This window comes from Sesamum indicum, linkage group LG9 (genome assembly GCF_026168435.1).
Source record: "Sesamum indicum cultivar Baizhima isolate 11 linkage group LG9, ASM2616843v1, whole genome shotgun sequence".
In the NCBI taxonomy this organism is placed as follows: Eukaryota; Viridiplantae; Streptophyta; class Magnoliopsida; order Lamiales; family Pedaliaceae; genus Sesamum; species Sesamum indicum.
Genome location: NC_142665.1, coordinates 5,359,486 through 5,385,000, shown reverse-complemented (window position 1 = coordinate 5,385,000; position 25,515 = coordinate 5,359,486). Strand labels below are relative to the sequence as shown.

The following is a 25,515-nucleotide window of genomic DNA, read 5'->3' as shown; positions in this document are numbered from 1 at the left end:
TTTACAATCAGATGCACATAGGTCGTGTATAATGCACCGCTAGACCTATAGGGGTATTTTACTCTATTTCTCATAACATAAGAATATAAATTATTGTTTTATATTTTATAAAGGATAAATAACTCATTTCTCTTAATATAAAAGGTGAATTGCATTTTCCCCTAATTGTAAATATAATAGGATATCTATTAATAATTAAACCAAACCCGACAAACGCCAGCAACTAGTATTAGAAGACATTGACACTTGCAATTAATTGTAGAAGCGCCACCAGAAATTTTTATGGTTCACAATTTGGTTTGTTGGTTTTCGAAATGTCATGGTCTAGTAATGAATGGCTGATAGGTATCTGCAACAACCACCGCAATATCAATGATGTCCTTCTTTAATTAAGATTAAGGTATCATCAATTGTTTGATGTCAATTATTTCAATTATTATCTATTTGGGTAAAGTACATTTATATTTTCTTAAATTATATCAAATTACATAAAAATATTCTTACTTTTCAAAAAATTACAAGTACACCTCCAAAATGGGTGTTGATTGAATTTACCATAGTGGATGTACTTTAAAATTTGGCCCCCAAATAGGGGTTGTATTTATAATTTTGTAAAAGACTATGAGTGTTTGTATAATTAGTTCTAATCTAAAATGCACCAATATAATTTACCCGTTCTATTTTGATAAAAATCTATGGTGTAGATACAACAAATGCGACAACAAAAAATTGCCAATATTTTTACATTTTTTGCGATGGGAAAAAAAAATATAGAAGTGAGTGTGTAAATGAAGATCTAAGATGGTTGATTGCAATGCAGGTCTTCATACGTATCATTGATCTATAATTCGTCGAAACTAATATATTTAAAGTAAATTACGTCGACATTTTTTATAATTAAGTCTAAGTACACGAATACTCTCTTGTCTTTTTGTAAAATTAAGAATACACCATTAATGTGTTGTCAATATAATGTACTTCATGGATTGTTGATCTACTATTTTATTATCGGATGAAGAGTATACGTATAATTACATTTACAACTTAAAAAGGTATATTTATAATTTTACAAATGATATATAATTAAATTTATGTTTAGGAGGTGTTAATGTGATCATCTTTTTATTATGAAGGTTGAAGTTTTTCTTGAAGCCACCACATCAAAATATCGAATGAGGGTAATATCAGCATAATTCCAAGAAGGTCCCCCAAACATAAGGAAAATGCCTAAACAGACCCACGGTTTCTATACTTTTTTTTGTTGGGCCAAATCAAACCGAACCCGATCTGACCCAAATGAAACTGTGACAGGAGGAGTTAAGGGTCATGATGATATGGAATGTGGCAAAAGATGGCCAGCCCAAATCAAGATCGTCTATCCTTTTATAAATATTATATCCAAAAATCAAATAATGTGCTAATAAAGCCTAATTCAATTAGTAGAGTTGAAGTTCCAAGGTCATGGATCTCAATCGACTCTTTGCCGGGTCTTCGCAGGACCCATCCTGAGATAATGACATGTGGTTATATTTGCATGTTGGCCCTTGAATATTTTTTTTTTACATTTTTTATTTAAAAAAAAAAAGTATCCCAAAACATTCGCTTCACCTTTTTTCTCTCAAAATGTGTTATGTTAGTTATCATTATTACACATTTATCTCTTATCCAACACTTTTTACATATTGAATTATCCATAATCATCGCAATTTCATCTCGCATTTAAATATATCTTAAAAAAATTATTTCCATTTATTCAAAAACTACTTTATCATGTCCCCAACTCGTCCGAAATAAGATGAGTTTGATATACTTCTTGACGGGACGGGATCCAACAAATTAGAACCCTGTTGGGTTTGGAATGGGTTTGGAGTACGTTGATTTTTTAATAACTTTTTATTATTTATTATACATATATGATAATAGTTATTAGGAAATTTTAGTTTAAATATAAACTTTTAAACAAATTTGTATATATCCAACTCTATATAAAAAATAGATAAAATAAAAAAGTTAATTAAATATATTATTTGTATTAAATAATTTATTTCAAATCAAAAACTACATGAATTTACCTAAATCTAAAATGATAGTATTTATCGAAAAAATAATCTTTGTATTTTATTATTCATTTTAGGTAATAGAAACTATGTCAAGGTACCTAAAAATTTAAAATGATGTTACTTATTGGAAAAAATAAAAAATGAGTTGAATGTATTCTTTGTATTATATTAATTCATTTAGATCAAAAACTCTGTTAAAGTATCTAAATTTTACTTATTGAAAAATAAAAAACTTAGATGAATGTATTATTTTTATTATATAATTAATTGTAGATAAAAAATTATGTTAAATTACCTACATCTAAGATGATATTATTTATTGAAAACTAAAAAATTAGTTGAATATACTCTTTGTATTATACAATTTATTTTAGATTAAAAACTATGTTTAAATACTTAAATGATATTATTTATTGAAAAGATGAAAAAAGTTAGTTAAATGTATTCTTGTATTATTCAATTTAACTTTTTAATATGTAATTACCTACATCAAAGTTTATTTATAAATTTTTTATTATACAACTTGAGACACTTATATAAGATACGAAATTTAAAAAAAAAAAACAAAAAAGTAATGCGGGGCAAGCTGGGGGCAGTTTAGTGAATTTGAGGGGCGGGTCGAGTGATCCTTGCCGGGGCAAGCCTCAAATTCGGACAAACCCACCCCAAACTCGTCCTGTTGCCATCCATACATGTCCCTTTTTTGTAAAATAAAATAAAACCAAATGCCAGGAAAATCACAATTTTGATCCCATATGTTATGGCCTTTTCCAATTTAATCTCATTTATTATGATTTTCTCACATTACATCCCGTAAGTTAGAGTTTATCATTTTTGGTCCTTACGGACTTTTCCATCAAATAATTAACGGAAAAGACATGGGTCGTTAGTTCAAACACGTGCAGGAGTAACGGCCCTGTGACAAAAAAGTCACATGAGCACTGAAAAACGAGAAAAATTCCAAATTATAGGGCACAATATGAGAAAATGGGAACAAATAACACTACGTTGAAACGAGCTAAATTATAGGACTAAAATGCAATTTTCCCACAAAACCATACAATTACAAATCTTTCACTTTATTCTATATCATATAACTACGCATAGAATATACCAAAGAAGATACATAAATTTTACATCAAAAAAACTCATTATTTGGCGAGAAAGGAGCAAACTCACCAACATCAAAAGCCTAAGGAAAACTATTCACACATCACGCCTTCATCTTTATGAAGTGAAAGGGACTGGGGAAGCATGGCACCTTTTTCCTCTTCAGTCTTTATTATGTCCCCTACTCATCAGAGTGCCTTTAATGTCTCTTGCAGTCCATCCTTCATTTCGACTAATGAATTTATCATATCCCTTTTGAACCCCAAAACTTCACATCCAAATTGCAGAAGAGCCGCTAAAAGAGTAAAAAGATTCCAAGTTCTCCCACTCACTTCATCTAAATATTGTATCCAGGAAGAAAGAAATGCTATCAATCATGAACAATTGTGGGCTTCCAGTCTGCCTTTCTGGGATCTATCATCCTCCTGCTCGTTCCAAAGAGTAATATTTCTCTTCCCCATCTTATTTTATCACTTCGCACACATACACCCTAATGCATGCTCATGATTTGATAAATTTTCATGGTTGATATACGTGTGTGCGTGTGTGTAGGATAGCAGATCATGAAAGAAGAAGAGAGGAGATTAAGAAGATGTGGTTTCAAGAGAATATGGAGAGATATGAGGATATGAGCAGAGCTCATGAGAGAGAGGCATTAGGCGACGGAGCTGATACTGATGAAAATGATGCTGAGGACGGTACTGTTATAATACATGAGTTTTCATGCATTTCTCTGGCTTGCACTGCCAAGGCTGCATGAGTGCTATAACTTAGGATTTGATTAGTATTATTAGTTTCCAGGCTTACTTTATTTGATATGGATTCTCCCAATTCTATCTTCTTTCTCTTGTTTTTTTCCGTTTGTATAATTTTTTCTGTATCTGTGGTTGATATTGGGGAATTCTATGTAACAGTTGGTGCAGTGACTCTAGTTTGTTCAATGTGTATGAAGATCACAGATAATACACTTTAGTGGGTCCGGAGAAGAGATAGATATAAAGGTCATTCTTATTTGTGTTAAACAGAACGCCACATATTGCAAAACCAATTATTGTTGTCTCCAGATCAAATTTTTTGCATAGAGATTTTTGCCCCCCATAACCTGAAGGGCTGTTTGGGACCTCATTCTGGCAATATTCAAGCTTATCTCTTGTTTGGCTCTGCAATTGAGTTGTCCAAGAACACATACGTGTTTGACCCAATCCATTGCCAGTTATTACACGCACATCAAGGATCTAATTATCATCATAATTGACAATTATGACAGGGAACACTTCTATCGACTACAATCATCTAACTGATTAATTCAACCTCTGAATAGACCGTTTAGGTCATGTCTATGAGCTCCAAATGTTAGAGACGGCTATACCTAATCAGCTGCATGATCCTCATGAGGCAAATATTGATTACTTCATAAAAGCACATCATTCCATGTGGTATTAGTCATTCATATGGAGCTTAAGTACCAGATTATTGCATACAAATGGGCCTTACAAAGGTGCCACTCATCGATGATATTGTGAAATTTGTATAAAAATTTATACGTAAATGCAAGAGCTATGTGATTTTATCTTCAGAGTAGTAACAGCTTTATTGTACACCATTGTGTTAGGCTTGGGAGTTTATAACATGCTAGCTAGCAATCCGGTCACTAATTAGGACAAATAAAAGGAAAGTCTTACAAAAATCATATTACTTCATACAATTCCAGTTTCATATAGTGCCATGGGTTTATGCAAAGACAAAATGATACTCCAAATCCTATAATTAACATATGCATGATCGTAGGAAGTTAAGAGAGCCACACATATCTAAATCTGGTGCCAAGCTCGTAGCACAGAGTTGATGTAAGGTCAAGGCAAGAAAGACTAGAGACACCTTACTCAGCCACCGTCGTTTGGAGAGGCAAATAACTTTCCACTTCCTTAGTCTCTAAACTCCTTTCTGCAACAACTTTTGACATGCCGAACATCTAAGGAAACAACATCGAGGGTGACCATCAGCTCTAATCTATCAGATACGAAGAGAGCACAAATCTACTGCTGCTGAATGTTAAAACTAAGAGTCTGCATAACCTTCTTGATTGTCTTCTGAAAGCAACTTTTGTGTTCGTCCATAGAAGCATGGATGAATTCATCGATGTGATCCTTTACATCTTCCAGGAAAGTTGCATTTTCATTCTTCTTCTTCCGGCATGAAGCCATGGTTGGAGTTGGAGTTGCAGATGATGGCTTCTCATTTGGGCTCTTCTCAGTCGCCATTGATGGTTATACAGTAGCTATAAAACATTTAGCACCTTTCAGTGACATGTAAAGCTGTTCAAAGAAGAATATAGTGAAAAGAGGGAAAATACGAAAAAATAAACACACACTAAGGACTAATGAAGACATCAAGTACCATTTGACAACTAGGTGGGAAAATAGAAAATAGATGAATTCATTAAATACATAACCTCCGCAACCTTTACTAACTTTTCTTTGAGAAAGAGGCAACATGAACTAAGCATCAAACAAGTTACTAAACTGGGGCAAGACCACCAAGTACCAACAAAAGCCACTAAGAAAAACAATTCTGGTTGATTGTTGATAAGGAGAAGCATACTTAAATGGAAAAGAATCCTGTCATCAGGGGGGTACAACTACATTTACTCATGAAAAAGGTGAGGAAAATGCGATAAAAGCCTATTTGGTCATCTCTCCTCCAACCCACCCATCACCACCCTCTCCCTATTGTTTTCTCCAGTTTTCATTTTTTACCTTTTTTCTTCCTTTACCCCAACATTTTCTTTTCTCATAAAACTCCTCGAACCAATGGAAGGGGCATAAGAATGTGAATAAATATTCATGTTGAGAGCTCTGAGCTCATCATACTAGTTACTCAATCATCAGTTTACATACAAAGCTACAGCTAAACTCAGAGAACCTGTCCAACATTATATCACTTGTGGGTATTTTCTAAAAGCTAAACATAGTCTATACAGTACAAACAAAAATGAAATATACGCAAATACACCTTTACTATTCGAACTCAGTTTAAGTAACCGAATTTCCTATATTTCTTTCTGTTCAGATTAGGCTCAAAAGGAAACACACAATCTCTTTTTACACAACTTATATGGGCTTAACAAGTTCAGCTTATTCCGAAACTCGGTCTTCTACTCTTCCATGATAACAAAGACGGCAACCTGCTTGATAAAATGTCACAGGAGTTCAAACTCAAACGAACGTTAAGTACATAACACCCACCCTCTTGCCCTCTTTCTTTCATCGAATTGATCAAACTCAGATGATCGTTTCCCAGATTATAAAGTTAAAAAAAACGCCAAACATGAAATTCAAACTAATCAAGAATGACACCAAAAATTACATTAAGTAAAGAGCAAAAACACCAAATATGATGGAAAACTAAAACACCTGTAAGCTCTAACGAGAAATTTGATGACGCTTATTCCCTTTTGCCCTTTCTAGTAGAAATCAAAGAGAAAAGACGGAGATGTGTTTGAAGTCCTTGCTGGAATAGAATTGCAAAGCAAAGAGCTAATGAGCGAATCTGGGAATTACAGTTGATAACGGGCTTCCATCTTCCCAGAGGCCCAGGAAGAATGGGCTCTGGGCTATCTCTTTACTATTTCAATTTGATATATGGACACTGATACCTCTGGCCTCTTCTAGAAGCCCAAGAAGGCCCGTTAGCCCAGTACACTTGAAGAACCGGACCACATAGCCTAATAATATGATTGGGCCAACCAGCTAAACCCCATTTATATTTTTATCAAATATTGATAAATTTCAAAATCTTTTCCTCGAATCTAAATTCATCAATCCAAATAGAGCATCAGAAAATTGTTCATAGAATCTGCCCAACCAATCTGAAGAGAATCCAGAAGCTTTGTTCTTTGAGATCTCAGCCTATTAACTTTTTGGACAAAATTAGAAATTTTGGAAGATATAACTTTAGTCCATTTTCTTCACTCTACTTCAAACTTTTTTATACGAGCTTATTATTTTTCACACATTTTTTTTTCTTATGTAAGAATTTTATTTATTTTATACTTTTTTTTGTTGATTTGAACGTCCAAATGGTAACCATTTTTTGCATCTCATACTTCAAAGTTTTTGAAATCTAAATTCATTATAGTTTATTAACTATAGACCAATGTTTTGTGGCATTGAGAAATAAATTTTAGTGTATCCAGTAGCAACATACAAATGTATATTTTAATAGCATTAACAGATACACTTTTTGAAGGGGCGTCGGTGTATTTTACATTGAGAATGTTTATGTAGAATTTCTCTATTGAATGGAAAGTGTACTTGTAATTACAAATAAAATTTTGATATAATTTTATAAATGTCAAAAAATATTTATGTAATTAAATCTAATATGAAAAAATGTCAATATAATTTACCTTATTTATTTAATAATATAAAATCCATAGAAAGAGTGATGGTAACTATAACCAACCCTCCATTGTTTCTGCTTCTTTTTTTAACATCTTTTCACACAAATTAACAAATCAAGACGTCAAAAAAAAGTTATTGTTTTTCAATAATACATTGATTAAATGAATACATAACATCAGTAAGTAAATCATATGAAGAACAAATAAATTACCATATCTCATATAAGAAAAGATAAATATCCATACATCTAATAAATTTTGAATTCATAACCTCAAACTTGTTGATGGTATTTCATAATTTTTCCCTTTCCTTTTTTAACCTAACTCATCACCATTGATTTGACATAATTAAAATAAAAGAAAATGGCTTGTAAAGCTATGGAATTATCGCATTGCTTAATCTTTTAACACTCGTGCTTAGATTTTATGTGAAGTCCAATCCTGTGTGATCTACATATTGACAGATCATAAAATGAAAGATATCAATAGGGTATTTTTCAATTATAATCAGATTAGACGAAATATTCAGACCAATCGACCCAAGCAAACTAAGACTTAATGCACCCTATAAGTTGATAAAAAAGAAATTATATATATATATATATATGTAAATTCCAACGAGATCCTATAAAATTTATTATAATTATAAATACCTTCTCTTATTTGAAAAATTACAAATACTTTTCTAGCATTAACGATCGTCTTACAAATATTGACCTATAATGGACTGTTACGAGAGTGTATTTATTAGATGTCAGTAAACTCCAGAGGTTCTTATAGTTTTTCAAACAACGAGAATGTATTTGTACTTATGTCAAACAATAGTATATATTAACATAATAAAGCATAGGGATTATATGTCCTGGACTTTATGGAACCTTCATTATAACAAAATTAATGTGCACTGCTAAATGTTGACTATATCATAAATAAAAAATCAAGGAGAAATATTGAGATCAAACTCATAGAACATATTGGTAGATGGCATCATTTTTCCTGCATACTTATTCACCACACTCTCTGCTTCTGCCCAAGTTTTGAACCACAGAACACCTCTGCCAGACCCTCTTTGCTCATTGTGAACAACCTCAACACCCAAAAGCTGAAATCAACCATGAAAGCACTTAATTTAGTCTCCAATAAATAAATTAAATGGGGTGTTTTTGCAACAACTTTACCTGAAAAAATAACTTAATATTTAAAGTGTTTGGGGGGAGGGGGGGGAAGGTTAATATTTTTATAATTGTAATAATAAATTATAGAAGTTGGTAGGAAGCTACTAAATTATAATTTTTTGGGTTAAATATATTTAATTTAAAAAGTTTGAAAGCATAAGTTGCAATCTTCAAGTTTGTTTTCAACATTTAGCAATAAACTGGTAAACAATTATTTTGAACAGTTGTAAATATTCCAAAATAGCAAATAAAGAAGAAGACTAATATTGTATAATATGAAAAAAAATCCAGTGCAAACTAAGTTTGATTAAATCGAACCATTCACAGAACAAAATTATAGACTTATCGTGTGATTAGTTCAAATTTAATTAGACCCGATTTGAATTAGAATTTTTCGATATAATATATACGCACCAGTAATAAATCCTACTTATGAGGCCAGTTTCGGGAGGAAAAAAGCTTATTTACATATATTCGTAAGTTGAAAATTTCTATATTTTCTTTATATGTTGGATTATACATCTTACCCTCTGATTTTGATAAGTCTACTATTAAAATTTTTATACAAAATCTTATAAAATAATTTGAAGTCCTCCAAATCATAAAAATACTTGGAAAAATTACCTCTTTGTGAGCTCTGTAGAAGCACTTGTAGTAAATATAGCTCTCATTCATCCACGGCATCAACTTATCAATCCTAATACAGCAGAAGTTGTTTGCAAGCTTATCTGCGATACCAACCCACAATTTATAGTATATATGTGATTATCATAAATTATGGCTTAAATTAATCAATTCAAACAGCTGCTTAATAAGCAGCACGCCATTTAGAATTGTAACTACACACCTCGAGGGTTGGTAGTATTATTTAATCTGGGTATTTGTGTGAAATTTCGCAACTGAAATAAGGGTATAATTATAATTACAACTACAATTTCGAGATGTGTACTTGTAATTTTGTAAAGGATAATTGTGTTGGTTTAGTTATATAAGAGGCGTCAATATGTTTACCCTATAATAAAATTTTAGTACGTGTCTAATAATTTTTTTTGAGGAAAGAGTTCATAACTTACCTTTTAAAAATAACAACAAGCTTTATTTATTTTAATATGTTAATTGTAAAATTACTATTTATAAATTTTATAATTTTATTTTTATTCAAATATCTCAATATATAACTTATTTTTAAAAGTATTATAAAATATTTTAAATAAATTTAGCCAAACGCGGTCTTACCTGAAAATTTTAGCCAGTATGGAGCCAGCCTGAATATCTGCAGCTTGTACCCAGTGTTGATTTTCTCCCAGACTTTGGCCTGATAGTGGCATGTCTCGCCGGCGGAATCCGCCGCCGCCATGGTTATGTAGTACACTGCTGCTGCGGCGGGTTCGACGTTCAGATTGACAATTCTGAGGAATTTCAACAACCCCTTTTCTCCCTCCTCCTTATTGTGCTCCTCCACCGCGAACCTGGCGGCTTGCTCCGCCTTACGGTAGAGGTCGCCTGAATATTCCCCGACTCTCCTGATGCGCCCCACCAATACAGAACCATCTCTGCCGGGCGTCACATAGAATCCCTGAAATCATATACGAAAAATTTAAGCAAGAAGAACTACAAGAACAGCAAAGAAATAGTTGAAAAAATATGTAAAACAAACCTGGCTGTAGTTCAAGTCGTCCATGTATTCAGAGTATGCTTTTTGATCAAATATCAGGTTATCCATTGTGAGTTGTCTGAGTTATCAAGGGGGATATGTGTGTGTATGTGTGTGTGTTGTTGAGTAAGAGAGTTTCTAGTGATGAGGAGTTAATTTATGATATATATATGTGGAGAAGATGCGTATTCCTTGTATAATAGGGCTAAAACTTCTTGATCTTCACGTAACAGGGGAGTTCTTTCTTGTGCTGTAACTATAAGTAATTCAGGCAACATTGTATGAAATGTAATCAACACTACTTAAGTTGTCAATAGTTTTTTGCTTTTTAAGAGAATCAGGTTTTCGTGAAAATATAAATCATTAAATAAACTCGTCTCAAACACAATTTGTGGTCATTCCATTTTTTTAATTATCATTATTATTATGCTCAAATCCATATTGACATGTGTGACATTTTTGCATTGGATTTTGAAATCAACGAAGAAACTAAAAAATATATTTAATAAATATAACAAAATAATTGAATAAAGAACAATTACTGTGGGATTAAAACTTATAATTTTATCAAAATGTCAGTTAAAATATAATATCAGAAGTGATTAATAATTCACACTGACTGCACAAACAATCTTTCAACATTTCCTTTCAAAGGTGGCAATGGATATATACGCTTTGAAGCAAAATAAGAACAACACGGTAAGACACGATACTGAAACCTTAGCTTTTTCTACAACTGAACAGTTCCAATACTCTACTCCCAAGACTCAGTTTACTAACTGGAATGCAACAAAACCTACAAGCAATCAATTCAAGCAACAACATTTCAGAGATGAAGAGAATGAGGCGTTGGGACAATAATGAAAAAGTTTAATTATAATTATCCGCGAAAATAAATCACATATCTCCAAGCTGACAGGTAAAGACAGCATCTCAGAACAAAAAAGACAAACCAAAAATAATGCAAGACGTTCCGCCACCGCCTGTCAAGCACCCAATTCTGGGAATGGCTGCCCAGCATACAAGGCGGAAAATTACAACACAACGTGCAATAAAATGGACCTAATAAGGAAGTACGGAAAATGTTTTTTGGAAGTAAACTAGTAATATAAAGTTTACTGGCACTAAAGGCAGACCCAGGAACCAGCAAGGTTCACTTGGCACCCTTCTTAGCAGCAGCCTTGGTCACCTTGGCACCGCTTGGGTCTTTCTTCTCAACACTCTTGATGACACCAACAGCAACCGTTTGACGCATGTCGCGGACAGCAAAACGACCAAGTGGTGGGTACTCTGAGAAAGTCTCCACAACCATGGGCTTGGTGGGAATCATCTTAACAAATCCAGCATCACCATTCTTCAAGAATTTGGGCTCCTTCTCAAGTTCCTTACCGGAACGCCTGTCAATCTTGGTCACAAGCTCCGCAAATTTAACAGCAATGTGAGAGGTGTGACAGTCAAGCACTGGGGCGTATCCGTTTCCAATCTGGCCAGGGTGGTTCATGATGATGACCTGGGAGGTGAAGTTTGCGGCTTCCTTAGCAGGGTCATCCTTTGAGTTGGAGGCAACATAACCACGCTTGAGATCCTTGACAGCAACATTCTTCACGTTGAACCCGACATTGTCACCAGGAAGAGCTTCCTGCATTGATTCGTGGTGCATCTCAACAGACTTAACTTCAGTGGTCAGGCCAGATGGGCCGAAGGTGACAACCATACCAGGCTTCAAGATACCAGTCTCCACACGACCAACAGGGACAGTACCAATACCACCAATCTTGTAAACATCCTGAAGTGGGAGACGGAGGGGCTTGTCTGAGGGCCTCTTGGGCTCCTGAATCAGGTCAAGAGCCTCAAGGAGGGTCGGGCCCTTGTACCAGTCCAGGTTGGTGGACCTCTCAATCATGTTGTCTCCCTCAAAACCAGAAATTGGGACGAATGGGATCTTGTCAGGGTTGTATCCAACCTTCTTGAGGTAGGAGGAAACTTCTTTCACAATTTCATCATACCTAGCCTTGGAGTATTTTGGTGTGGTGGCATCCATCTACAAAGCATTGTTCTCATATGTTAAATATTGCATCAATTAAACAAGAGATAATACAAAATAGCTTTCACGTGACTAAGTACAAATTATCCAACCTTGTTGCAGCAACAGATCATTTGCTTGACACCAAGAGTGAAAGCAAGCAACGCATGCTCACGGGTCTGACCATCCTTAGAAATACCAGCTTCAAAACCACCAGTGGTGGAATCGATAATGAGGACGGCACAGTCAGCCTGTGAGGTACCAGTAATCATGTTCTTGATAAAGTCACGGTGTCCAGGTGCATCAATGACAGTGCAGTAGTACTTGGTGGTCTCAAACTTCCACAAGGCAATATCAATGGTGATACCACGCTCACGCTCAGCCTTGAGTTTGTCGAGCACCCAGGCATACTTGAAGGACCTCTTGTTCATCTCAGCAGCCTCCTTCTCGAACCTTTCAATGACACGCTTGTCAATACCACCAAGCTTATAAATCAAGTGACCAGTGGTGGTCGACTTTCCGGAGTCGACATGGCCAATGACCACAATGTTAATGTGAACCTTCTCCTTACCCATGGTAAAATGTTTGAGAACTGCATCCAGACAAGTAAACGGTCTCATTAGAAACAAAGAAAAAGATGCAGTTATATAGTATACATTGGGTGCTAAGAACTAACGAATGGTTTTTCCAGTTAGAAAACAAGAAAGTAATCAAAAGAAGATCACATACAAGAACCAGAATTTCATACATCGATGACTCTCAGAGGGACAGAATACATCACATCCTATCCCTCCGTAAACAAGCCCACTAAAGTGACGATCAAACCACAAACACACCACATTACTAGGAAAAATGCTTCTTCAAAAATATAACACTACAGTACAAGCGCAGATCAAACAGAGACCTACAAGGTTATCACAAGACTGTTACTTTTCATCAACAAATCAATCCTCGAAAACAATTCATAAGGCGATACCAAAGTCTCTTACGCAACAAACCATGCGCAATGGAAAGTAAGTAATAAGACACGACAACATACGAAGGACACGATTTAGTCAGATCAGCTTCATAGATCAGGAAATGTAATGATCTACTCCAAGACAGGACGGCGATCATACGTTTTACATATACTGAGAGAAAATCGATTTAAACCGCAACAAACAAGCAAGAAAAATTCAATCTAAGATTTTCAATCAGATGAACGATGAATACTTAGCATCGCAAACCACATAGGCTTGCAAAATTTTGAACAGCGAAAAATCCATGCAATTGAAATAAAATTTCAAACGATCCAAAACGAACAAATGATCAACAATTAACAAACCAAACTACAAACGCAAGAAACGATGAAAATATTAAACACCCAAATCAAATGCAACTGAATAAAATTGGATATGATCTAACCTTTGTTTCAGATATGAGCAGATATTGAGACTCGAATTGAAACCCTAGTCGCAGAGAATGATTCAGAGAAGTGAAAGGAGAAGCGGATCTGAGGGTTTATAAAGCGTTCCTAGGGCTTATGCGGAGACTTGTTGCAGTAGTAATTTACACAAATGCCATTGGATCTTTTCCGAATATCTCGAGTTAAATAAGGTTTTATATGGATAGAATTGTACTAAAACTAAAAGTGTATCTGGTTTTTCTTTATTAATTTTATGTCCTACTGCTTCAGCCATCACTCGTCCACTTTCTCACCTCTTTCTTTTGCATTATTTAATGTAAAATAATTGTTGTGGTCCAAGATTCTTTTTCGCTCAAACTACCATCAATATATTATAAATTCGAATCCCATCAAAATATAAATAATCATCTCTTTAAATAATTATTATTTTATTATAATAGTAGTTTTTTATTAATTATATATTTTTTTATATAATTATTTATTATTAAAACTCATAATATAAGTATAATTAAATAACTCAGAAAAAATATTTTTCTTTTTCTTTAGTTTTAATTTTTTTTTCTTGGATAATTCGAAAGAAAAAGGATAAATATTGGAATAAGTTACCTATATCTCCTTTAGATTAGTCAATATACATCCACCCCTCTTTATTTTGATTTTTCATGGGCATCTTTATTATTGATTTTGATGCCCACTGTAGTTTCAATACCATAAAATCGAAGAATCGAGTTAAAAAATTTTGAAAATTTGAAGAATAAAGTTAGAAAAAAAAAATGTACTGACGTCATTGATGTTTAAATTAGTAATATTTTTAAATAGAAATTAAGCAAAATTGAATTAAAGATGGTAGAAAACTAGTAGACGTGAGCCAAAGTATGAAGAATTAGATAAGGAGTGGTGAACTTGTCGTACGTTTACATACCAGTCTATTTGTATAGATGAATGAGAATCATGAGATATTTCGAATTTTAGTATGCCTGATCTGTATAAGGAACGAGTATAGGACGAATTTCGGACCAATTGGTCCAACTACACACTGCACCAGGCCCTGCTCCGTGCGAGTAGAAAATGTCTTTAAGCCAGTAGGGGAGAGAGGAAGGTAATTGGTTCTTCGGTCAAGTAGATTATTATTTTAAAAACTTCTTATTGGTTTCTCCAATGCTCTGGTGATATGTTCATCTAACGAGGCATCTCTATTAGCATGCCATATTAGTAAGACGCGTTCTTGGTGGGAATTGCACATATTGGACTTTTTGTGAATAAAAAATTTAGGTCAAGATCGGGAGTTTGACATCTGAAAAGCAGGCAATGGACTAGTAAAATGATAATCCCACCAAGATGAGCAGAATGTAGGCCAATACCGAGGCCTAATGTTATTAGAGAGTCGAGGAAAAAATAACAAAGGACTAATCCAGCCCAACGACGTTTAGTAAACAAGGCCTTAAGAGATTGTTTACACATGCAATCATAGAAATAAAGCACAAATTTAAAATAAATGATCTACATTGAAATTTTTAATTCCAAATAATGATTGCAATTGCTTGTCGACAATATTACGCGCCTTCATGTGTCACTTCTGCACGCATGAATCGGGGTCGGTGTGCACTCCATTTATGTACAACACCACTAAATTTAAAGTGTAATTTCACATTTTCAGAAGGGGTGTAAATGTAAGTAACCCAAAAAATAAAAATAAGAGATAATTATACCGCTCTTTCATGATGTTTGATGTAACTACATTAGATCTCCTGTAGGCCTATAATTTAAAAAATTATATCTAATATCCCTTATGTTTGTCTCTATCTAACAAATAGATTCATCTGTTAGTTAAAATCACCGAGTTTGCTAATATTTAAAAAAAAGTTTAATAAAATTTATATTTATCCCTAATTGACTTATTCACTTATTGCATGTCAAATAACTATTTTCTGCTCAAACATGTCCTTTATGCTTGTTTTACCTCTACTTATATGGTGCCATTCTTATAGGAAAAGATGAGGGATCTCATGAAATGCTAATAATAAATTAATTTAGTAACATGTTTTTGAAATATCATAACGGAAACACATACGAGTTGCTTCATTTATTTTATTTAAATTATTAATTTTAATTTTTTTAATAATTAGTTAAAACTCTTTAGATAAATTAATCTCAAATATACATGAATACGTGTTTATTGATGAAAAAATAATTTTAAAGATCGAGGATGGTGGAAAAATAAGTATACTAGAGGGAGTTTTAATTCACATATATATTGGCAAAAAATGGTTGTTAATTATAGATCTATCTCCCAAAATTTAATAGTATAAATAAAAATTAATACAATCTATAACATTTTTTTAGTAATTTCTCCTTATCACAATGAACTGATACAATCTCAATATATTATATAATTTTTTCTGTTGACGTCAGTACTTTTATTCAAATTCTAACGAAATGGAGTTATTTGTAAAAAAATTATTTAGAAGGAATGTAAGTATGTTTTTAAATTTTTTTAAGAAAAATATAATTCTGCATTATTTTTAGAGAGAGTATAAGTATAATTAACCTTATTTTTACGACTATTGCATTCCCTTTCAGTTTTAACGTAACAGCAGTTTGCATTCCTTCTTGGGCCGGCCAAAATGGACCGTATGTTAGCCAATCTTTCAAAAGGAGTAATTGGGTGTCTTTGCTGGTGAGTGTAAGGCGTCGTTGTGCTTATAGAAAACAAGTATTTTTGCACTGAAGTATTTAATATTTTGTAGTGATATGTAATTATTTTCTTTAACTACTTAGTACCGTGCCGAGGCATGCATCCATTATGCTCTTTTTTTAAAGTTAATAAATAATTTAAATCTTATAATACAAAAACAGTCATGGATAAACAATTCAAAATATCTATATAAAAATAGTTAGATATGAAATAAATTTAAATTATATTACTAACTAATTTTCACTTAAAAAAAGAGGCTATGAACTTTTTCAGATAAGATAAATAAGTATACACTTACCTAAATTTAAATAAAAATAAAAAATAATTTATCATAAATGATGTATCTAAAAAATAGAATAAAGTATATAATGAGTGTTTAAGGTCTCTACTACTTCTAGTGCTCCCAATATGCTCTTAGAGGTGTGGTAAATCTTGCGAAATGATACAGTGTTAAAGCCAGGGGGGAAGGAGTTCTAACGATGACTCTTCGATGCCCAAGTCACCTTGGAGATTAAGGTCTCTGAGAGAACAAATGTAAAGAATTGAAGTAGCAAAAAATATACCTGATGCAAGATAGCCAATATTTATATATGCCCGTAGGTTGCATGATTTCACGTGTACTCTTGACTATGTACCAAAATCAAACAGTGACAACCTGTGGTTCTAGCGACAGGGTGGTGCTTTTATGAGGGAAGAACTGCAGTCATTTTCATAAAGTACAAAGATCATCGAAATATCTTGGGTATTTAAACAAAATAAACATAAATACAAAGTCATCAATAAAATCTTTAAAAGTTATTCATTATGTTGGTTTTGTTTTTAACTTGTTTTTGGGTATTTTGTGGAGATAGAGAGAGAAAAACAAAGATAAATAAAAATAAGTTAGAGATAGTGTGTATGTTTGGATTTGTTTTTGGAGATAATATAAAATAAGTATGTTATGTTTGATGTTGGGTAGTGGGGAGACAAAAAATACTGTTCATTGTCAAATCATATCTCTTTTATATATATTTATATATATATGTATAAAAATATATATAATTTATTTACTTGTGAGTGGATTAAAATAAATATTATTTCCTAATTATGTATGTATGGAAATGAAAAAAAATAATTTATGTAAATACACTTTTAAAAATAATTAAATGCACTCTAATAATGGATTAACAATATTTTTTGTTAGTTGTTCTATTCGAGGTGATAAATTTAAATACATTATTCAAATAATGTAATATATGAATTAACCGCGTAGAATAATTATATTATATTATATTTTTTAAAATTTTTAATTATTTCAATAATGTAGAAAATATTACGTATAAAATATTAAGTGGTTAAAATAAAATATATTTGTATTTAAAAATCAAATACTTAGAAACAAGACAAAATACTTAGAAATAAAACAAAAACATGGCAAAACAAGCAATGACAAACATTGCTTCTGTTTTGGGCCATCTCTGAGATGGCCCAAAACCGAAAACAAACATAAGGATTGTTTTTTGAGGTCTCCTAACGAGTCTTACACAATGTCTTTTCTGTATGTGAAGGTCTTTTTGCGTCATGCAAGTCTCTAATATATCGTAATAGATATTCCCACAATAATAAAATTATTGTGAATCTTTTGAATAAAGATAAATAATTATAAAATTTTATCCAAAATTAAACTAATAAAAGACCATAATATCTTGTGTGGCCAAATAGAACGGACAGAAGCTATTTAAGTAGGCACATAAATCGCCAAATCACAAAATTAAAAAGACTGCACAAATAGTACATATAGATTAATTAAAAATTTTAGAAATTCCTATTTTTCCTACTCAAAGTTTGCAACTTGCAACGAAGAGGAGAAAAAAAGGAAGATAAGGGCAAAATTGGAATATCAATGTAAAAGGATTGGTAATTTGATAAAAGACCCAGGGACAGGACTGTAATTACACAAGAAGCAGCCATAAAAGACACGAAGCGATGCACATTAGGGCAAACGGTCTCATCCAGCTTAAATCCGCGGCTCTTAAAAGACATCCGCTACTCCTATCCGTCCGATCATTTGATCCAACGGTCCACCAAAAACCCTAAACACCCTCAGTCCTTCAGCTCCGCATATATATAACCTCATATTCTACTTCTAACACTCTCTCTCTCGTTCACTAACAAATCACAAACTCTGTCTGCAGTCAGCGGGCGAGAGAGCTCTTAGCGTTCTTACCGTATTCTTCAAGGTAAGTCTCCTGTCTCTTTCTCTGTTTATATGTATAAATTTCTGCGTTTATGTACTTGAATGTTCATGTGTTCAATATTTATTGGCGATTTCTGCATAGAGCTGGTGCTAGATCTGTATAGATTGATGAGATCTTTGATAAATTTTGGCTGCATGTGAAATTGAATAAAGACATGATTACTGTGCATCTTTCGGATCTATCGTGTGCATATTTGTTATTAGATCTGAGTTCCATATGCGTTTAACTGACCGAACCGTAAATGTTACAGGCATAAATGTTATATTTGGCGGATTTTCATATATCAATGCGGACATAGAAGTATATCATATGTTTTTCTTGTTTAGGTTGAATGATTATTATTATTATTATTTTGGGTAAATATAAATTCTATGTGAAAGATAACTACACTGGGTGCAAGGATGCCTTTCTATGTGATGCTTCAGTGCATATCGTTCATCTATCATTCGTATGAGATATTTGTTCCTGTATTTCGATGGTCCATTGTTTTTTTATTTACTATGGTAGTTGAAAAAGTTGATTAAACCCTGACTATCCACGATTAGTAACAGTTTTTTCGAAGTAGTGCTTTACTTGAATATGATTCCTTTATGTTGCTTCTCGCCACTTGTTTGATTGAAACTGAACTACCGCATCAAGGCACAATTTTTGTCACACCTGCATTTACATTTTCCTAATATGTTTATTTTTTTGTTGCAGTTTCTTTTTAAAAGTTCAACATGGGTAAAGAGAAGGTTCACATCAACATTGTGGTTATTGGACATGTCGACTCTGGAAAGTCGACCACCACTGGTCACTTGATTTACAAGCTTGGTGGTATTGACAAGCGTGTCATTGAAAGGTTCGAGAAGGAGGCTGCTGAGATGAACAAGAGGTCCTTCAAGTATGCCTGGGTGCTCGACAAACTCAAGGCTGAGCGTGAGCGTGGTATCACCATTGATATTGCCTTGTGGAAGTTTGAGACCACCAAGTACTACTGCACTGTCATTGATGCACCTGGACACCGTGACTTTATCAAGAACATGATTACTGGTACCTCACAGGCTGACTGTGCCGTCCTCATTATTGACTCCACCACTGGTGGTTTTGAAGCTGGTATTTCCAAGGATGGTCAGACCCGTGAGCATGCATTGCTCGCTTTCACTCTTGGTGTCAAGCAAATGATCTGTTGCTGCAACAAGGTTAGAAATTTGACCTTGGTTATGCTGATACTATCTTTTATGATTCTTGTTTAATTGATACAATGTCTAACATATGAGAACAATGCTATGCAGATGGATGCTACGACACCGAAGTACTCCAAGGCTAGGTATGATGAAATTGTGAAAGAAGTTTCTTCCTACCTCAAGAAGGTCGGATACAACCCTGACAAGATCCCATTTGTTCCCATTTCTGGTTTTGAGGGAGACAACATGATTGAGAGGTCCACCAACCTGGATTGGTACAAGGGCCCGACCCTCCTTGAGGCTCTTGACATGATTCAGGAGCCAAAGAGGCCCTCAGACAAGCCCCTCCGTCTCCCACTTCAGGATGTTTACAAGATTGGTGGTATTGGTACTGTCCCCGTTGGTCGTGTGGAGACTGGTATCTTGAAGCCTGGTATGGTTGTCACCTTCGGCCCATCTGGCTTGACCACTGAAGTTAAGTCTGTTGAGATGCACCATGAAGCAATGCAGGAGGCTCTTCCTGGTGACAATGTTGGGTTCAACGTGAAGAATGTTGCTGTCAAGGATCTCAAGCGTGGTTATGTTGCCTCCAACTCAAAGGATGACCCTGCCAAGGAAGCAGCAAACTTCACCTCCCAGGTCATCATCATGAACCACCCTGGCCAGATTGGAAATGGATATGCCCCCGTGCTCGACTGTCACACCTCTCACATTGCTGTTAAATTTGCTGAGCTTGTGACAAAGATTGACAGGCGTTCGGGTAAGGAGCTTGAGAAGGAGCCCAAGTTCTTGAAGAATGGTGATGCTGGACTTGTTAAGATGGTTCCCACCAAGCCCATGGTTGTGGAGACTTTCTCTGAGTATCCACCTCTTGGTCGTTTTGCCGTCCGTGACATGCGCCAAACTGTTGCTGTTGGTGTTATCAAGAACGTTGAGAAGAAAGACCCATCTGGTGCCAAGGTGACCAAGGCTGCTGCCAAGAAGGGTGCCAAGTGAAGGCAGTTCCCGGTGGATTGCTTTGTATCCATTTTATTTAAATGTTTTAGTTTCCAATTTTGTTTTTTTGGACGATTTTTGAGTTTTGATGTTGGAGAAGAGATGTTTTCGCCGCGATCTCTATCCTCCTTGATGAGGATAGTGGAGTTGTGAAGCAACTTGGTTTTGGACCTTGTTGCTTGACGGGCAGTGGTGAAAGCTCCTGGAGACCATCATTTCTGTTTTAGAGGTTTAGCTGAGATGTAGACTTCGGTCCTACTTTAATTTATACCATTTGGTTTGGACTTCAATTCTTTCCCTTTTCCGTGGTTTTAATTTATCTGAGCTAATTCCCCTTATATTACCTGAAAAGTGTACTAGAACTTTGTGCATTTCCAGATTCCGAATTTGATTTTTCAAACCAACCTTGGGAAGAAATCCTCACGGTAGCTTTAGTTTTTCGTTCTGTCTTGATCATGATTTTTCATTTGATTTTTGTGGAAATCAATGTTTACTTGGGCATCTAAATGGTTAAATAGGGAGAGCTAGTTACCTCTTTTTTTGGATAATTAAGGCCTTGTTCCATCACTGTTCTAGTTTTCAAGCAAAAAGAATAAAACCCACGTATAGACGTTTAGGAAAAAAGTGAGAATTCTCTCTGAATTCAAGAAACTTGGACACTGAAAATTGGCAGCTAAGGTCATAGTTCGTTCGATGTTTGATTGGTCCCCAATTTTTAAGTGAGCCCCTATGAAATCCAGCATGTCACAAATTTGATTATCCCGCTGCCTGATCGGGCTAACGAATCTGACATTACGAATTTTAAATTCTTAATAATAATTTTTTTTATTTATTTGACAATCTAAAATTCGAAAATTTATGTACCTCAACGTTAAATTCAAGTTATAATTCGTTAAATATTAATAAATTTTATATTACTTTGATATGAAATTATTTGAAATTCCCTTCCAAATTAGTTTGCCTTCTATATTCGTAGGCGAAATTCAGTTCGAGTCAGTTTTGAAGAAAGATTCAGCATTAAGAGAGAAGCAGCAGCCCAGTTTTATTCACAACTTCCGAAAGGTGCACAACACCAGCTAAGACAAAATCAACCCAACTTCCAAAAAGAACACACAACAATTTAAAAACACCAATTCGAAAATGGAGAATGGCACCAAACTGTACTAGTCCCTCTAATCAAACCCCATCACCATCTCATTCCCAAAACTGCTCACAACCTTTGCCACCTCTTCTCTATGCAGCTTCACCAACGCAGCCTCCTCCGGAGGCGCAACTGTGGCTGATGGCAAGATGGTTGACTCCCGCTGCGCATTGATGATCTCGTTCAGCCTGTCCTCACTCAGCCCGAATGCAGCTGCAAATTCAGGACCTCTCAAAGTGTGGAGCAGAGAGTTTGCTCCAACCAAGAATTGAGGCCTGTTGTTCCGAGCGGAGGTGGTGAACCCGAAGAACTCAAACGGGCCTGTTCGTGAGGCAATTTGGCAGAACGGGAAGTAGCGTGGTATCCAAAAGACGTTGCCCTCGGTCACTTTGGCATTCATGGCTAAGCTACCATTAGGGTACACGATTTGGATAGTTCCAGCTCCTCTTAGTACTATTCCGTACTCAATTGCTCTTGGATTGATATGAGGTGCCATCATTGATCCCTGCACTCAACAAGTACAAATATCGCTTGATAGAATCTTGACATATCAGTCAACTAAATTTAAATTCACTTGTATCCAACTGATTCCAAGTCAACCAACCAAATAACTGATCTTATAAAGGACTTACCGCAGTGAGATTGACAAGATAGACGCCAATGTCATCGTGCTTAAGGGGCGAATAGTCGGACTCGTCCAAAGCAGTGCTCCACCCATAGTTATTCTGAAAGTCTGGCTTCCTGTCGTAGATGTTGTAAGCGTCTGGTCCTTTCCCTGTCTTGCCTCCCTTACCCTCCTTCTTCTTAAATATGGAGGGTAAGAACTTCCTGAAAGACCATGTTGGTTGCTCCTCATCGGCCTCGAGGTCTTCTTCTCTAATACGCACAATTCTCCTCATATGCGCCAGTTTTTGATTCTGCTCCATGTCCAAGAACTTAGACCAAACGCTAGGCGAATGAGTATCAGACAAGTACACGATTGGGCCGTTCATTTGCCTCGTCAACATCTCCCCCAATTCTGCTTCCGTCACCTGTCGAATTGCCATACTTGATTAAACTTCACCATTCAATCAAAACAGAAACTTTAGGAGTTGTTATTTGCTTACGTTGAATGCAGTAGCCAATGTTAGGTGATCGAATCCAGCAAGCACTGACGATGGATATGTTCCACCAGCAATGTAGAAAGACTGCCAACACCGACAGAAATCAACATAAATTGTATGGAATTACTTGCAAAATTATACTTCAAGAGAGAATGACTACTGAGTTAAAAGACCTGGAATGTCTGGAATCCCAAGCTCTGCGATGTATCAATGCTGCAGACTATGTGAAGCCTCTGCCCCTCTCCTGTGTTCATCAAATAGAAAGCCGAACCCGCCTCAATTCTGTATATATCTCCCATCCTCAACCTCCTTTCCACCAGTTCATCTTTGTATATATGTCCAACTCTTGCTTCCCCTGCACCCATTTTCTCCAGGTTAAATGCTCGTGTTCAGCCACCCCAAAATCAAGAAAAACACACTACACTTCTGGTGTGTGTATCTCTGAAAATTATTGATATCTATCAACACCCCCTATTTTGAACACTTATCCCTCTGCCCCATTAAGGCTGCCCACCGAGTCCTAACTTTTACACCAAAATTTGCAACATAAAACACAACTGCATGCATTAAGTGCAATGTGATATTTCAAGAACCCTCAGTTCATCCAGGTTAAATGCTCATCTTCAGCCACCCAAAATCAAGAAAAAAAAGTGCGTATAAATGAAAATTATGATATCTACATATACACCCCCCTAAATTTGAACATATTGTCCCTGCCCATTAAGTTCCAACTTTTAAAGGAAAAAAATTGCAATCTAAAAACGTAACTGCATGTGTTGAGTGCACTGTCATACTTCAAGAACTAACGAGTTTCTCCATTATTGCATAAAATTCAAGGAATCATTGCAATCCCATCATAAAAAAGAACCACTTTCCACCAAATGCAGTTGAATATCCAAAGATCAGCTACTACTACTATCAACTATGAATCAAAGATAATGTCTGTGTGTGAGTGTGTGATTTACACAGACACAGATAGTGATGGAGTAGGTAGGAGATACCTCTGCGAACGAAGAGGATGAGGCTAGAATCAAGATACTGAGGGATGAAGAGGGTTTTGGGCTCCATAGTAATGAAGCCAATATGCATAGGGCTCTTCACGAATCTGCCTCCAAACCCGCTCACCACCCTCATATCTCCTGCATCAGTCCTCACCACATGCTTTGAATCCTGCAACAAGAACCAATCCTCCCCTTCCCTCCACCCCGTTCCGCCCTCTTCGCCGCCCCCCTCCCACCTCCCTCCTTCTTCGTCGTAACAGCTAACAGCCACCACCAGCGCCACCAGCGCCGCCGCGATCAATGCCCATCTCTTTCCCATTGATTATGTGTAGTTGGTTGCTTTTTCCTCGGCAGAAGGTAGATCAAGATTTGTGTGAAGTAGAGTGGAGGGTCGAGGTGTATATGTAGAGCAGAAGAGGGGAAACAGGTGTCCGTCATGCATGAAATGTTGGCATTGCTGGCGGTTTCTGGTAAAGACAGTTCAGTTGAGGGGGAGATGTGTGGTGTAAATTACAAGTAATCGGTCTCACCTTAAGACAAGCTATTTCCTACGGATTTCTTTCTACGTTGCAGTGCTCTTTACTTTTTCATATTTTTACTTTTCTTATTTTAGCGGAAAAATTGCAGCCGATCCTTCTGAATTTTATTGTAATTATAATGACTTTCTTATTATTTAAAAAATTATGAATATTTTTTATAAATTATTATAAAAATATTTGTCAATAATCAATAATTTTAAAAATTTATTTATTATTTTTTAAATAATAAAAAATATTTATAATTATGATTAACTTTAAAAAAAATTAGTCGTGAGTTATCCCATTTCTAGTCACACATCAAATAGCAAAATAACTATATGATCTGATTGATTGAGGTAAAAATTAACGTTAAATAATTTAGTTGAATTAGAAGCTTAAGAATAAGTAATTATTTTTTTTTTCAAAGAAATCACTAAAAAAGAGAAAAAAAAGTTCAAAATTTAATTTTATATTGTCATTAATTATAAGTATTATAAATTGGTACTTATAAATAATTAGTGAGACATAATAACATTGAGTGACAATAAACAATTGTTGTCACCGGTTATTTATAATAAGGAATAATTTTAGTTTTTATACTCAATATATATATATATATATATATATATATATTAATTTTAATATCTCAAGTTTCCAAGTCATCAAACTTGCTACTCAAAGTTTTTAGTTGTCATTCGCCTGAATACCCCTTTACCCAATTTTGGAGGAAAAATTAGAGAATAATTTCTTTATGTAAGAACATGTTTGACTTTTATTTTATTCAACACACAAAAAAATTCTATTTGATTCATTTTGATTTCAATTTCAT

General features: G+C 34.7%; 5 protein-coding genes and 1 non-coding gene across 8 annotated transcripts; 2 read left to right on the top strand and 4 right to left on the bottom strand.

The window, feature by feature from the left end:
- The first annotated feature begins 3,207 nt into the window (after positions 1–3,207).
- LOC105170700 (uncharacterized) lies at positions 3,208–4,137 on the top strand. The gene is made up of 2 exons (XR_016067195.1): positions 3,208–3,611; positions 3,723–4,137. It is a non-coding gene; the product is annotated as an uncharacterized LOC105170700 (transcript).
- A 711-nt stretch (positions 4,138–4,848) lies between these two features.
- On the bottom strand, positions 4,849–6,735 carry LOC105170698 (uncharacterized). 3 transcript variants are annotated; one of them, XM_011091575.3, is made up of 3 exons: positions 6,584–6,735; positions 5,246–5,448; positions 4,849–5,142 (listed from the first exon to the last, which is right to left on the bottom strand). In XM_011091575.3, the coding sequence occupies exons 2-3, from the start codon at positions 5,429–5,431 to the stop codon at positions 5,050–5,052; spliced, it is 279 nt and encodes a 92-aa protein (XP_011089877.1). In that variant the 5' UTR covers positions 5,432–5,448; positions 6,584–6,735; the 3' UTR covers positions 4,849–5,049. The 3 variants fall into 3 exon arrangements, with proteins under 3 accessions (XP_011089877.1, XP_011089878.1, XP_011089879.1); XM_011091576.3 differs by having other exon boundaries at positions 5,246–5,485; positions 6,584–6,732; XM_011091577.3 differs by lacking the exon at positions 6,584–6,735 and adding an exon at positions 6,416–6,555.
- A 1,697-nt stretch (positions 6,736–8,432) lies between these two features.
- LOC105170697 (uncharacterized) lies at positions 8,433–10,684 on the bottom strand. The gene is made up of 4 exons (XM_011091574.3): positions 10,405–10,684; positions 9,984–10,323; positions 9,372–9,475; positions 8,433–8,674 (listed from the first exon to the last, which is right to left on the bottom strand). Exons 1-4 carry the CDS (start codon positions 10,468–10,470, stop codon positions 8,510–8,512), a joined length of 675 nt encoding a protein of 224 aa, XP_011089876.1. The 5' UTR covers positions 10,471–10,684; the 3' UTR covers positions 8,433–8,509.
- A 566-nt stretch (positions 10,685–11,250) lies between these two features.
- Positions 11,251–13,988, bottom strand: LOC105170696 (elongation factor 1-alpha). The gene is made up of 3 exons (XM_011091573.3): positions 13,829–13,988; positions 12,538–13,016; positions 11,251–12,442 (listed from the first exon to the last, which is right to left on the bottom strand). The coding sequence occupies exons 2-3, from the start codon at positions 12,997–12,999 to the stop codon at positions 11,555–11,557; spliced, it is 1,350 nt and encodes a 449-aa protein (XP_011089875.1). The 5' UTR covers positions 13,000–13,016; positions 13,829–13,988; the 3' UTR covers positions 11,251–11,554.
- Positions 13,989–18,604: 4,616 nt separating this feature from the next.
- On the top strand, positions 18,605–20,995 carry LOC105170695 (elongation factor 1-alpha). Its single transcript, XM_011091572.3, has 3 exons — positions 18,605–18,743; positions 19,461–19,942; positions 20,036–20,995. The coding sequence occupies exons 2-3, from the start codon at positions 19,481–19,483 to the stop codon at positions 20,921–20,923; spliced, it is 1,350 nt and encodes a 449-aa protein (XP_011089874.1). The 5' UTR covers positions 18,605–18,743; positions 19,461–19,480; the 3' UTR covers positions 20,924–20,995.
- Positions 20,996–21,940: 945 nt separating this feature from the next.
- On the bottom strand, positions 21,941–24,548 carry LOC105170694 (RmlC-like cupins superfamily protein). Its single transcript, XM_011091571.3, has 5 exons — positions 24,169–24,548; positions 23,341–23,522; positions 23,171–23,251; positions 22,697–23,095; positions 21,941–22,569 (listed from the first exon to the last, which is right to left on the bottom strand). Exons 1-5 carry the CDS (start codon positions 24,485–24,487, stop codon positions 22,096–22,098), a joined length of 1,455 nt encoding a protein of 484 aa, XP_011089873.1. The 5' UTR covers positions 24,488–24,548; the 3' UTR covers positions 21,941–22,095.
- Between the last annotated feature and the right edge of the window lie 967 nt (positions 24,549–25,515).

Coding starts and splice junctions, on each gene's coding strand:
- LOC105170698 (XM_011091575.3), bottom strand. CDS start 5,431: ATGGCGACTGAGAAGAGCCCAAATGAGAAGCCATCATCTGCAACTCCA. Junction 5,143..5,245: donor TTCAGAAGACAATCAAGAAG/GTTATGCAGACT, acceptor TTGTTTCCTTAG/ATGTTCGGCATGTCAAAAGT.
- LOC105170697 (XM_011091574.3), bottom strand. CDS start 10,470: ATGGATAACCTGATATTTGATCAAAAAGCATACTCTGAATACATGGAC. Junction 9,476..9,983: donor ATACTGGCTAAAATTTTCAG/GTAAGACCGCGT, acceptor TTGGTATCGCAG/ATAAGCTTGCAAACAACTTC. Junction 8,675..9,371: donor TCTACAGAGCTCACAAAGAG/GTAATTTTTCCA, acceptor GGTTGATTTCAG/CTTTTGGGTGTTGAGGTTGT.
- LOC105170696 (XM_011091573.3), bottom strand. CDS start 12,999: ATGGGTAAGGAGAAGGTTCACATTAACATTGTGGTCATTGGCCATGTC. Junction 12,443..12,537: donor TGATCTGTTGCTGCAACAAG/GTTGGATAATTT, acceptor AATGCTTTGTAG/ATGGATGCCACCACACCAAA.
- LOC105170695 (XM_011091572.3), top strand. CDS start 19,481: ATGGGTAAAGAGAAGGTTCACATCAACATTGTGGTTATTGGACATGTC. Junction 19,943..20,035: donor TGATCTGTTGCTGCAACAAG/GTTAGAAATTTG, acceptor AATGCTATGCAG/ATGGATGCTACGACACCGAA.
- LOC105170694 (XM_011091571.3), bottom strand. CDS start 24,487: ATGGGAAAGAGATGGGCATTGATCGCGGCGGCGCTGGTGGCGCTGGTG. Junction 23,096..23,170: donor CATTGGCTACTGCATTCAAC/GTAAGCAAATAA, acceptor GCAATTCGACAG/GTGACGGAAGCAGAATTGGG. Junction 22,570..22,696: donor ATCTTGTCAATCTCACTGCG/GTAAGTCCTTTA, acceptor TGTTGAGTGCAG/GGATCAATGATGGCACCTCA.